This window comes from Eutrigla gurnardus (genome assembly GCF_963514095.1).
Source record: "Eutrigla gurnardus genome assembly, chromosome: 8".
NCBI lineage: Eukaryota > Metazoa > Chordata > Actinopteri > Perciformes > Triglidae > Eutrigla > Eutrigla gurnardus.
In genome coordinates this window covers 485,559-498,407 of record NC_139922.1, presented here as the reverse complement: position 1 = coordinate 498,407, position 12,849 = coordinate 485,559, and the positions used below count along the sequence as shown (strand labels likewise).

Here is a 12,849-nt window from a genome sequence, read left to right as displayed (position 1 = left end):
CTAGCGTTGTTAGCAATATCACGCTAGCTGGCTAGCTAGCCGGTCAGCTTACATTACCCGAGGAAGCATAGCCACTAGTTGCTGTTGTTACGAACGTAATCACTAGCTTGGTAAACTAAACAGAAATGTGTCGTTAGTTTGCAACGAGGTGAAACATTTTAAAAGTGAAACTTACCGGGAACAGTAACGTTAGTAAAACTCCGCAGCGGCGTATTTTCCCCCGTTGCCTCGAGCGTTAACCCCGCCCCCAGCCCCTAACGTAAGCCGGGGCCGGTTCCAGCCCAGCAAAGAGTTGGGGCCGCTCGGGAACCAGTTTTCCAGGCCGAGAGCCGGCTCTTTGTCTGTGGAAACAGGAAGAACTGGTTCGCGATTGGGCACCGGCTCCGAACCGGCCCTCAAAATGCCTCGGTGGAAAAGGGGCATATGAGACAGTTGGGGTTGAATGCGTCTTTAAGCACATCGCAGGTCTGCAACTCAGCCAGTTCAAATTGAATAGAAGGCAGGGTGTCATTAATGTCGGTTCTGAAACATGCTAATTTCTTTGACGTGGGCATGAAGCTCACGGAACCGCACACTGAACTTGGAAACGGGACCGCTGGTTTCTCTGCTGAGAGGCTTCAAGTAACAGGGACACGGGTGAAGTCTTGGTTTTGCACTTGTCCAGCAAGCAGCCCCAGTTTAACCTAAATTGCTTTGACGTGGGAAAACATGTCACAGATGAATTTTTCCCTGGCCTTGGAGCTGTAAATTGAGGCTGTTTAAAATTTCTGTCACATCTGTTAAAAAGGCAAGGTCCCATTTCCATTCTGTGGACAATTTTTCCCTTTGTCAGGCGGAGAAAGGCGTTGATTTCAGCAGCTCGTAAAAGCGCTTCAAAACTCTGCCCCGGCTCAACCATCTGACTTGAGCGTGGTAAAGCACTGTGCAGACTCCAGTGCGGATAGAAAAGCTTGGAACTGCCTGCGTTTTAGTCCGTTTGCTCTGATGAAGTTTATGCAAGACAACCACATTCATGACAGATTCCCACTTCAGAACTTTGCAGCACAGTGCTTGCTGGTGAATCAGGCAGTGGACTTGTAGAGGGGGGGTGAGATCTCGTTCCTCCATTTCTCTTTTTATGCGCCCCACTAGCCCCCGTGACGCACCAACCATATTCTGAGCTCCGTCAGTTGTGATGCTAGCCAGCTTAGACTCGTCCATCGTTTGGCGTACTTTACAAAAAATATCCTCTCCTGTCTTAGTATCCGTGAGACTTTGTAGAGCTGCCAGCTCCTCGGACACTTCAAAAGTTGAATTAACTCCACGAATGAGCAAGCTAGCATTCTGCTCTCCATGGCGGGTTTCATAGTGGCGGCGGATGTTAAATTCTTTAAACACCGCCACAGATTAGACACCTCCTTGCAGATTAGACAAACTGCCTTTTCCTTGCACTGGACAAAAAAATTGTCATCTGTCCACTGCTGTTTAAAAACTCTGCACTCCGAATCGATTTTCCGTTTCCCCAACAGTTTCGACATTTCGTTGTCTGGGGAACTTCCGTTCTCCTGGCCCGCGCACGCTCAGACTGTATAAAGCGCGCGCGCACTTGACGCTTGCTCGCCTGACACTGCGGCGCAAACGCGGTGACGGCACCTGGCCAAGCTCTATAGGAAAATGCAATTTTAAAAGATAGGTCATGCTTGGAGGGATTGTTTGGGAGCATTAAGCGGGCCACTCCAGTTGTCTAGGCGGGCTGGCCCGGGGGCTGTATTTTGGGGACCCCTGGTCTATAGTCTATCTTCATCTCTTGTGTATCGTCTGTCTATAGTCTATCTTCATCTATCGTCTATAGTCTATCTTCATCTACCCGCCTACCTTCTATCTTCGTCTACCTACTACCATCTATCGTCTACCCAATCCAGAACAAAGTGAAAGCTTTAGAGGAGCTGGTCAGCAGGATCGATTGTAGGTGGACTCCTGTCAGTCAATGAGGACTGTTGTGTATCACACTCGGGCTTGTGTCCACATAGCTCAAGCATCTTTTTTAAATTGTTCCCGGTAAGCATCTACTGGCTACTGGCTACGGTCTATCGTCTACTGTTTATCATCTACGGTCTATCGTCTAACTGTCTATTGACTAACCGTCAATCGTCTACTGTCTTTTGTCTACTGTCTATCGTTTACCTGTTTATCATCTATCGTCTATCTTCATCTATCGTCTATCGTCTACAGTCTATCTTTGTTTACTGTCGATCTTCTACTGTCTATCATCTACCATCTATCAACTAACCATCTATCGTCTATCTTCATCTATCGTCTACTATCGTCTAACCATCTATCGACTATTGCCTACAGTCTACTGTCTATCATCTATCTTCATCTACCGTCTTTAGTCTATCATCTATCTTCATCTACCGTCTATTGCCTATGTGTATAGTTTACGTCTATAGTCTATCTTCATCTCTCGTCTATTGTCTACACCCCTTGCGTGTCAATGGCTGCCGTGGCCGCAATGAAATTCTCACCCTGACGTGTGACTCTCTCTCTCTGCCCCCCCTCCAGAGGACATTCACAATCATTTCCAGAGGTACGAGGTGGAGTATCTACAGTTTGCGTTCCGCTGGATGAATAATCTGCTGATGAGGGAGCTGCCACTTCGCTGCACTATCCGTCTGTGGGACACCTACCAGGTAGTGTTAGGGGATTCAGGCTGGGGGTCGGCATCCAGCAGACCTTGACAGGAGGAAAAAGTCCAGCGACCTGAAAAAACAGTATAGAATTCACTCATCTAGCCAATATTTGTTAAGTTGACTAGGTCCAACTCTCCCTTCTTTACTTGTCCTCTACAGGCTGAAGCGGAGGGTTTCTCCCACTTCCACCTCTATGTCTGTTCTGCTTTCCTCATTGAGTGGCGCAAAGAAATCCTCTCCATGGTGGACTTCCAGGTACCCATCAGCCCTCTTTGTAGTCACCCACGCTTAACAGGAAGTCACCATGAAATAGTGATTGAAGTTCCAACAGATGGTAACAAGACTTGCTGCATGGGATCATGTCAATGTTTACTGAGTTCAAACATCAATGAACCCCATAGGCCCAATCACAACATCCACAGACATTCAGGAGGTTTGGTTTAGTTCTGTCCCACCGTTTGTCCTCTTTCACCTGCAGAAATGCAGACTTAAGGTAAAAGGTACAAACAGTAGTCAGGATGGGACAATATAGTATTATAGATCCTACTACCCTCTCAACAAGTTGATTGTGGGGATCCAGGTAACCCGAAATATGGTCACAGCTGACTGGAATGACTGGAAAAAGCTGTCCAGATAACTATCATGGTAGATCAGTGAAATTACGGCCTGTTGTAAAATGAAATACATTTAAAAATGTTATTTATCCTTTATTTATCCAGGAAGACCTTATGATTTATGATCATCATAGTGAAGATGTCTTATCTGTGACACAATAAAACATTAGTTTATTAAGAAAAAGTAAATAAGAGTTCATAGACAGCAAATTTAATTAGGATGATATTTGAAATTAAAATTATTTTGGCTAGTATTTAGATTTGTATATTACATTACCACTAAAACAGTAAGGACTTAAGATGGAACCTAAAACACAGAAGCTGTATGACACACCTGCTTTATTCATCAATAACATACTGTATTTTAATTTAGTTTTGACAAAAATGAGCAAATCGATAACATGATTCCAGTGCCGACAAGAGTCAGGAAGACGTTCAAGTCGGGCAGTAGGAGAGGTTAGCTAGGATGCTGACACAGAGGGGCAGTAGTGGTCATTCAGCCTTGATGCTGAAGCATGTTGTTGGCTTTGCTGAGGAGACATGACAACATTTTGTCATGTGTGGGGGGCATTTTTTCTGAAGAAAGGAAGGAAGCTGCATTTTATCTTGTTAAGTCAGAAACTAATTGTAGATACTGAGCTTAGGCATTCTGTGAGTAGAGATAGTTGTAATATTTAATCTTGTCTAGATAGCTTGTTGTGTAAATTCTTGTGAAGCTGATCTTACTGAGTGGGCAATTACCTAGTTTCAGCCATCTCAGCTCTAGTGAATAGACTTGATTGGAGGGAGGGGCTAAACCTTCATGAGGTAAACCAAGCACTTAAGAGCTTGTCAGCTACAGCGGAATGAAGACTGTCAAACAAAGACAAGGGAGTCTATCTGTGGGAGGCCATCGAGGAAGTCATAACAACTCAACCACCACCCATCGCAGCCATGTGTCCTATCCCAGCCAGGACATCAAACCGGAGAAGGTTTCTCCAGAGACCCATCGCTCGAGGCTGTAACCCATCCAATCTCTGAATCTCTGCTACCCACCATTCTCCACCAGTACGGAACTTAGGGGGGGCTATGGAACTGCCAGTCTGCAGTCAAGAAGGCGACAACTTCTCCACCCACGCACTGGGCCGGGATCCAACTTGACCTACCCCGCTCACCGTGTCCGACCACCACTTTGTCACATTCTCTCTCCTCATGAAGTCCGGCACGTCCCTCCCCTCTACGCCTCGAACTGTCACCAGCCGCCACAACCTGAAATCCCTCACTCCCTCCACTCTCTCCTCAACTGTTCTTTCCTCACTACCATGGGCGTAGCGGACGGGGGGTACGTGGGGGACATGTCCTCTGCACTTCCCGTATCTGTGCCCTCTGTCCCCCGCACTTTTTACAGCCATTACAACCATTCAATTCATTTTTAATTGTCGTGTTGTGATTTCAATCACACAGACGTTGATTCAGATCTTGTTCACCATGTTCAGCAAACCAGCAGCCAAGAGGCAAAAAACTTTACTGTGTTTTTTCCAAACAAACCATGTAAGTTGAGTATTGTTGTTGCATGTAGATAATGTTTAGCTACATGTTGACTAATTAATACATGTCGATATATCAAGTTAAGCTAGTTAACAACTGTTAACTGTTAGCTATGTTGAATCCCTTGCTAAGTGCAGAGGTGGCAGTAACTACTTACATTTACTCCTTTACATTTACTTGAGTAACTTTTTGGATAAATTGTACTCTTAAGAATTGTTTTACTGCAAAATACTTTTTACTTTTACTTCTAAAGTAACAATACTCTTACTTGACTACAAATTTTTGGCTACTCCACCTAGAAATAAACCCACTCCTCCTTAATTTCTGCACAGAACTTGTGCTCACTATTGTTTTCCACAAATTTATTGCCACAATAGAAAGAGCAGGGTGAGAGAGGAGACAGTGGACCAGAGGCCAGCAAGGATGATCATGCAGGGTCACAGGTGAGAAGAGAATATAACTAGCTGAGAAAAAATATCGATAGCATAAAAGTGACTTTGTGATTCATTTCCAAAGCTATGAGGTGCAATTGAATGCGAGAGGATGATAAATCACTCAATAGACCTCTGAACAATTTGTCCCCTTCACTTCTGAAATGAAGGCTACGCCCCTGCTCGCTACCATCCACAGAACAATTCTCCTTAATGCCTACAGAGGAAGCCTCCTCCATCCTGATGTCCTCACTCTCCTCTTCTTTGGACACTCTGTCCCCCCACCTCACGACCAGTGCAATCATCTCCCTCCCCTCTCTGGCTGTCCAAACCTCTGCGAACCAACAGATCATTGTTGCGAGCGGCAGAGAGAGAATGGAAGAAATCGGGCCAGGACGAGGACCTTGCTCACTACCACTACCACCTCCTCTCTGACTTCACCTCAACTGTATCGGCAGCTAAATCTGCCTGTCAAGGATCAACTCTTCGGCCTTCAACCCCAGGAAACTCTTGTCCATGTTCTCCTCCCTCCTCATCCCTCCTACCCCACCCCCCTTCCTCCCTCACTGCTGATGACTTTGTAGCACTTTGATCATAGCACTGTTGTACTTAAGGTATACTTGCTGAACAGTTACTACTTTACTCAGATGAGGACACTTGTTTGTACTTTTTCGCTCTTACCTTATCAGCAACTACTTTGACAAATGTACTTATAAGTCGCTTTGGACAAAAGCGTCTGGTAAATGTAAATGACCCTGCAGCTTTCTGCATTTCTGTTGTTAACCTTAAGTAATGTGAGAATCTAAAAGAACATGTGTGTTGCTCTTCAGGGTCTCCTCATGCTGCTGCAGAACCTTCCCACAATCCACTGGGGCAACGAGGAGGTGGGTCTCCTCCTGGCTGAAGCTTATAGACTCAAGTACATGTTCGCAGACGCACCCAGCCACTACAGGAGATAGGTCGAATCCCGCCTCACATTCCGCCTCACAGCAAGCACAAACCAGAATGAAGTCAGAGCCGCCAGGGACCGGAAGGAGTTCACACGAGCCCTGGAACTGTGAAAATGATGGTGGATCTGGGTTTGTTGAGACCCACAGGGCTCAGTAATTAACTGTTATGGTATGAATTACCGTAGCTATGCTCATACAGTTTTAGTCCTGCAACATGAACTTTCTCTGACTGGGAGAAGACTGAAAAGTCTTTATCTTACACTGTAAGATAAAGGGATGGAGGTTTTAGTGAAAGACTGTATCTGCAGATTCTCTTACCTTTTTAAAAAAAATATATGTTAGTTGTTTTAAAAATCATAGAAGTACCCAGGCAAATACTTTATCTTCACTTTTAAAAGTGATTTAGTCTGACACTGTCAAGCTGTTATAAATACGATGGACCACCTTATGTTTGGGTCATGGTCTCCAGATGTGCACCCTACAAATATGATAGACCCCCTTATGTGTCAGGGTCTCCAGATGTGCACTGTACAATCATGTTCGGCTCCAGTGAGCCAGTCTGAGTGTTGGACTGTCAGCTATTAGACCTAAGAGGAGACGATATTAGTACTGTGTTTTATTTCAGGTTGTGTTTTGGTTAAAAGTGGAGAAGCTGATTTGGTATCTGTTTGAGGCTCTGGGCTGTAATGTAAAGTTAGACTTTACTGCCGTGAAGAGACCTGCTTAATGTAGCTCTGAAGTTCTTAGTCGATATGTCCGCTCAATTACTTCATTTTGGAACTCACTAAGACAAATCTTAGTGGGTTCTTTGAGAGTTAAAATACAATTTTATTGTGGCAAATACTAACATTGACCAAAAGGTGAGATCAGTAACGAACGAGACTCTTCAAACTCGGATCTTTATGCACAATGAGGAAGTAAATGACCGTATGATAACTATATGTATGATATCTATAAAGTATCTAATTGGATACCTGTGGACACTGAAAAAAAACTGCATATGCAGAGAATTCGTAAAGAATGTTTGATATCCTCAGTTGAGGATCATTTTTGTAATTGTTTCTGGGATTGAAGATATTTTGAAATGCCTTGTAAATGCTTGTTCAGTACTGAAGGATTCTCCTGTCTGTTAAAGTGAACAGAAATACTCTGTTATCTTGATTGCTTGTATTTTATACACAGTGGGGGTGTATCTTGGACTCTATTAGGTCGGGGGTGAATGTGTGATAATATCTACCTTCATTACCAGTGATAATTATAACAGATGTATAGCACAAAGATATGACAATCAACAGCTTCTGATTTCTCTTCCATCCCATGTGTTTGTTGGTCTGATGCTTTGTTAAAGGGATAGTTCGGAATTTTGGACATAAGACCTATTTTCCAAGTCAGCCGGTGTGTTTCAGACGTCTGGAGACGTTTTCAAGAAATTTCATTCAGTTCTTCTAGTTGCCGAGTTCGCTTGTGCTATGGCTAGCGCAAGTCAAGCTAGCATTCCATTAAAAACACTCATACCGACTCCACAGTGCACCCGAGGCAAATCAATTAAAACACTAGACTGTCGATGTACATATCTGTGTTGATAGAATAATATTTAAAACAAAACGAACCTCGCATCGCATGAATCATCCATTTTTTGAGGGACTAGTTTCTCAGCAGCAGCGGAATTTTACTTTGCTCCGTCGGACTCAAAACTCTGAGACGCGCTGCTCGGAATCCAGCCGGTAAAAACACACCTGAACATCGCCGATTCGTCGGCACTTATGCCCCCAAGGCTGTCTGAAAAGCCCTTGGAGCTCACACAAACACCGGCCAGCCCACGGCCACGCAAACCCACAATTACGCACCGCAAACCCGGACCTCTGCTCTGTCCGTAGAGGTCCCTCGGACGCGTTGCGGGGAATCCCTCCGGTAAACGGAGACCTGACCCATGCCGAACAGTCGGGCCTCGTGCCCTCAGACCTGAGTGAAAAGCCCTTGGACCTCACCAAAAGACCGGGCAGCCCACGGCCCAGCCAACCCACAATTACGCACCGCGGACCAGAACCTCTGCTCCGTCCGGAGAACCGTAAACCCTCGGATGCGTTGCGGGGGATTCCCTCCTGGCACCACCAGTCTCCGTTTGTTCGGTCCCGGTTCTCAGCTCCAGCGGGGGCTATCTCGGTCTCCACAGACGCTCGTTCACGTTCTGCCCTTTGAGCATCCCTCTCGCGCAATTCTTCCTCTGTATATTCAGGCTCGTACAGGTATGGTTGGGTTTGGGTGGAAAAAAACTCCTCATCAGAGTCTTCAAAAGTTTCAGTATATTATCCAAAAGTGGCCATTTCCGTGAGATTGAAGAAACTAGCACTGCAGGCTACTCTGCGTCTGTAGCAATGACAGCAGGTAAACAAACTATTATAGAACCGGTAACTTATAAGTGCTAGGTGATATCAGTCCGCCGCTGCCATAGCCTACTAGGAAGTATGACACGCTGCTGCTGCTGCTGCTGCTGCTGCTGCTGAGACATAAATCCTTAAAAATGCAAGGTCGGTTTTATTTCAAACATTCTATCAACACAGATATGTACATCGATAGTCTACCGTTACAATTGATTTGCCTCGGGTGCAATGTGGAGTCGGTATGAGTCTTTTTAATGCCATGCTAGCTAGAACGATTGACTTGCGCTAGCCATAGCACAAGCGAACTCGGCAACTAGAAGAACTGAATGAAATGTCTTGAAAACGTCTCCAGACGTCTCGAACACACCGGCTGAGTTGGAAAATAGGTCTTATGTCCAAAATTCCAAACTATCCCTTTAAGCTGTAGCAAAGGTTTGAATCTGCTGTTACCATGGTGATTGTAGAGATTACAGCACCTCTTTCATGGTTAACATGAGTCTCAATTCCTGTTTAGCAATCGTTCAGTCCCTCTGAAATGTGGCAGGTCAACTACAGACAGTGTGCTGCTGAAGATCCACCAGACTGACACTGAGTTGTGAAATCAATCTGTTGCTACTCATGTATGGTTGTTGATTCTCATGTATGGTTGTTGATTCTCATATATGGTTGTTGCTATTCACGTATGGTTGTTGCTACTCATGAATGGTTGTTGCTACTAATGAATGGTTGTTGCTACTCGTGTATGGTTGTTGCTACTCGTGTATGGTTGTTGCTACTCGTGTATGGTTGTTGTATACTCATGTATGGTTGTTGTATACCCAAGTATGGTTGTTTCTTTGCTGAGCCAGCGTGATCTTGTGTCCGTCCACCTTGTTTTACAGCCTGTACCATGTGGAATGAATTGTGATTGTGTTGAATGTTGCCTTTAGCCTTAAAGTTTTGTTGTTGTTTTTCATTCAGGTGCAACAACTGATTGCTCCCTCCACAGTGTTTTCCTCTAAAGGTCAAAGTGTGCTCGAAATATGATGTTGATAATTTAAGCTGACACAATAAAAACGTGTTGACTTCTTTCAGAGGTGTTTGTGCTGTGTCATCGGTAGCTTGCCACATCTTTACGGGGCTTTAAACAAAGAATTATTAAATCATTACATGTCACCTGCTTTTTCTTTTATTAAATGATTGTTATTCATTTGTTTGTGTAATTATTTGTCTCAATCCGTTCTCACTGATTTCATGGACTAAAGATAATTTTAGGCCTGAAATAACTTACTAACTATAAAAGCTTATAACTATATAAGTTCCCCACACCTCCTAAAACTAAAGAAAGCCGCTAAAATATGAAATGTCTCCATTTGTTGAATCCTATAATTGTTTTTTTTGCGATGCTACTGAAACTATTGATCATTTATTTTTCCAATGTATGGATTCTAAAGCTGATTGGCTAGATGTTCATGAATGGCTTTTCCCAAACGTTCTTCAGCCTGACAGCTTCCACCTGAAGGATGTCATCTGTGGACTTGGACCAGTCCAGATAGACGGGCCGGACACTTTGCTCATGCGGGCCGGATTTGGCCCGCGGGATGCTAATTGGGGATGGCTGCTTTATTCTATTAGTTTATTATGACTATTATTATTATTGATATAAGTGGATGACTATTCCTCAGCCTTCCTTGGTGGTTTGGTTTTGACATACGCGCACGCACTGTCAAACTCGCCAGCTGAGGGGGAGAGGCGCGGGGGACTCCTTGCCATGGCGAAGGGGGAAAACAGAACGTTGATGAGCCAAACCAGCCGCGTGGATTTCCCCTTATAATACGCGCTGCTGCCGTCCTGTTTAGGCCTATCATTAGAGCTGTTAGTTAAGTCCATTCAATGTGTGGGAAACACTGAATAGGTATTGTTATGACTGGATGTTATGTTTGATAGTCAACTCACCGTACGAATTAACGGGTAGAGCAAGACTGCGTTAAGCCACATGTATGTTGTTGAGAACGAGTCATTAAAAAATAAGTTACTTGCTAACAACACGGCCTCATCCTTGGAACACGAACATGACATGGTACCAGGTGTAAACTGGAATTGACGACATGGATTAGAAACCACCTGAAAGTTTGGAACTAACGGGGAATGTCGATAAGAAGTGGCGCACCTTCAAACAGCAGTTCCACCTGTATGTTGCGGCTATGGGACTTGAGACAAAGCCAGAGGCAAGAAAGATAGCGCTGCTGCTAACGCTAGCAGGGGCACAGACCATATAAGTATTTAATACGTTCGTGTTTGACAGTCCTGATGCGGTGTCGTACCAGCGGAGACGGCACGTACAGACCCGGCCTGCACAGCAGTCCGAGGACGTGATGATACACTGCAAGCGCTGCGGCTCACAGCACAAGCCTAGACAGTGTCCAGCATTTGGCAAGCAATGCTCCAGCTGCCAAGGCAAGAATCATTTTGCTAAACAATGCTTCCAAACGGAAAGAGGGGAAGAAAGGAAAAACTGTAAACTTAGTGGAGGAGCCTGATCTCAGTGACATGTTCTTTGTTGGTATGGTGAATTAAGAAAGTAAACAAATAAATAATCCAGACAAGGTAAATGATGTCACGAGAGAAGATAAATGGATAGCTCCTCTAATGATAAATGGGACTGTAGTCACCATGAGATTGGACACTGGTGCGAAAGCAAATCTCATAAGCATGTGCGATGTAAAGGCAATGAAAAATAAGCCTCAAATAAAAAGGAAGGAGTCTGGACTGAAAGACTACAATGGGCAGCCAATCCAATGTTTGGGCACATGCAGGTTGAGTGTCACAGTTAAAGGAAAAGTGCACCACCTATTCTTCTTTGTTGTGAATGAGGGACGTGAATCACTTCTGGGTGACAGAGCCTGTGAAGAACTAGGGCTTGTGAAAAGCCCTATCCAGAGCAACTACAGGCAGCAGTGTGAGTGCAACCGACGAGGACATACAGTGTCATGTGAACATGGTGTCGGCTACACTGCCTGTGTCTGACATAAAGTCGAGACAAATTGCTGAGGCTACAGCAAAGGATGCAGAGCTACAGCATGTCATGAGAAACATGGATGAGGGATGGCCAGCTGGTTCATGTCCACAATTTTACCATGTCAGAGGGGAGCTTAGTACTGTGGATGGTCTGCTGTTAAAAAAGGGCAGGATTGTCATTCCACAGGCTGTGAGAATGGACATGTTGCACAGGATACATGAAGGCCATCTCGGCATCGAAAAGTGCAAAAGAAGGGGGTGAGAGAGTCGGTTTTCCGGCCTGGACTTAACAAAGACATTGAAATACTTATAAGTAAATGTGAAACATGTCAGAAACACAGAAGCAAGCAGAGCAAAGAGCCTATGGTGGTAGCTGAGGTGCCAACAGCACCATGGCATAAAGTAGGAATGGACTTGTTTCATCTCAGGGGTAAAGACTATCTAGTGGTAATGGATTACTACTCAAACTTCCCTGAGATGGCGCACATAACACATGCAAAATCTATCTTCGCCAGGCATGGCATTCCACGCACTGTGGTGAGCGATAACGGCCCCTGCTTCAACAGCAAAGAATGGCAGAAGTTTGCAATATGATTTCAAGCATGCAACGTCAAGCCCACACTATGCACAGTCAAACGGGCAAGCTGAAAAAGGAGTTCACATTCTCAAGCAACTCCTAAAGAAATCCGCAGACAGTGACTCGGATCCGTAACTGGCTCTTTTGAGCTACTGAGCATCACCTCTTCAGTGCGGTCTATCACAACTGCTGATGAAGAGGAAGCTCCGAACAACCTTGCCAAGTCACACAAAAGAATCCCTCAAATATTGAACATAAGTTACGACAACAGAAAATGGTGCAAAAGTAATTCTATGACAAAACAACCAAGCATCTTCCTCCACTGACTACCACCAACGTCAGGATTGAGGATGCTGACGGATGGAGTACTAAAGCTACGGTCCTGCAAGAAGTTGCTCCACGATCATACACTGTGAGAACTGATGATGGACAAATCCTCAGATGCAATCGTCGCAGTCTGTTAAAAACTCCTCAAGGGACTGTTGGTGAGCTAAGTGTAACCTGTGGTGAATCTCAGGCAACTCCCACACCTGCTATGGACTTTAACACAGGCTCTCCCACATCTACTCGAAGTGAACCTGAGTTAAGAAGGTCCACAAGAGAAATCAGAAAGCCTAATAGACTGAACTTATAAAGAGAATTCAATATACCTGTTAAACATGTTGAACAAAATGTGTAACTGTTGATGTTGTGTTCTTATTGG

At 44.6% G+C, this 12,849-nt stretch overlaps 1 protein-coding gene across 5 annotated transcripts in view; it reads left to right on the top strand.

The window, feature by feature from the left end:
• Nucleotides 1–9,645, top strand: part of tbc1d22b (TBC1 domain family, member 22B) — a 52,379-nt gene extending 42,734 nt beyond the window's left edge. For all 5 annotated transcript variants that reach the window (XM_084015401.1, XM_084015399.1, XM_084015400.1 and 2 more), the window contains 3 exons: nt 2,542–2,669; nt 2,829–2,924; nt 6,072–9,645. In XM_084015401.1, the coding sequence (XP_083871527.1) occupies nt 2,542–2,669; nt 2,829–2,924; nt 6,072–6,200 (353 nt within the window). In that variant the 3' untranslated portion in view covers nt 6,201–9,645. The remainder of the gene's footprint in view (nt 1–2,541; nt 2,670–2,828; nt 2,925–6,071) is intronic.
• Nucleotides 9,646–12,849: the final 3,204 nt, after the last annotated feature.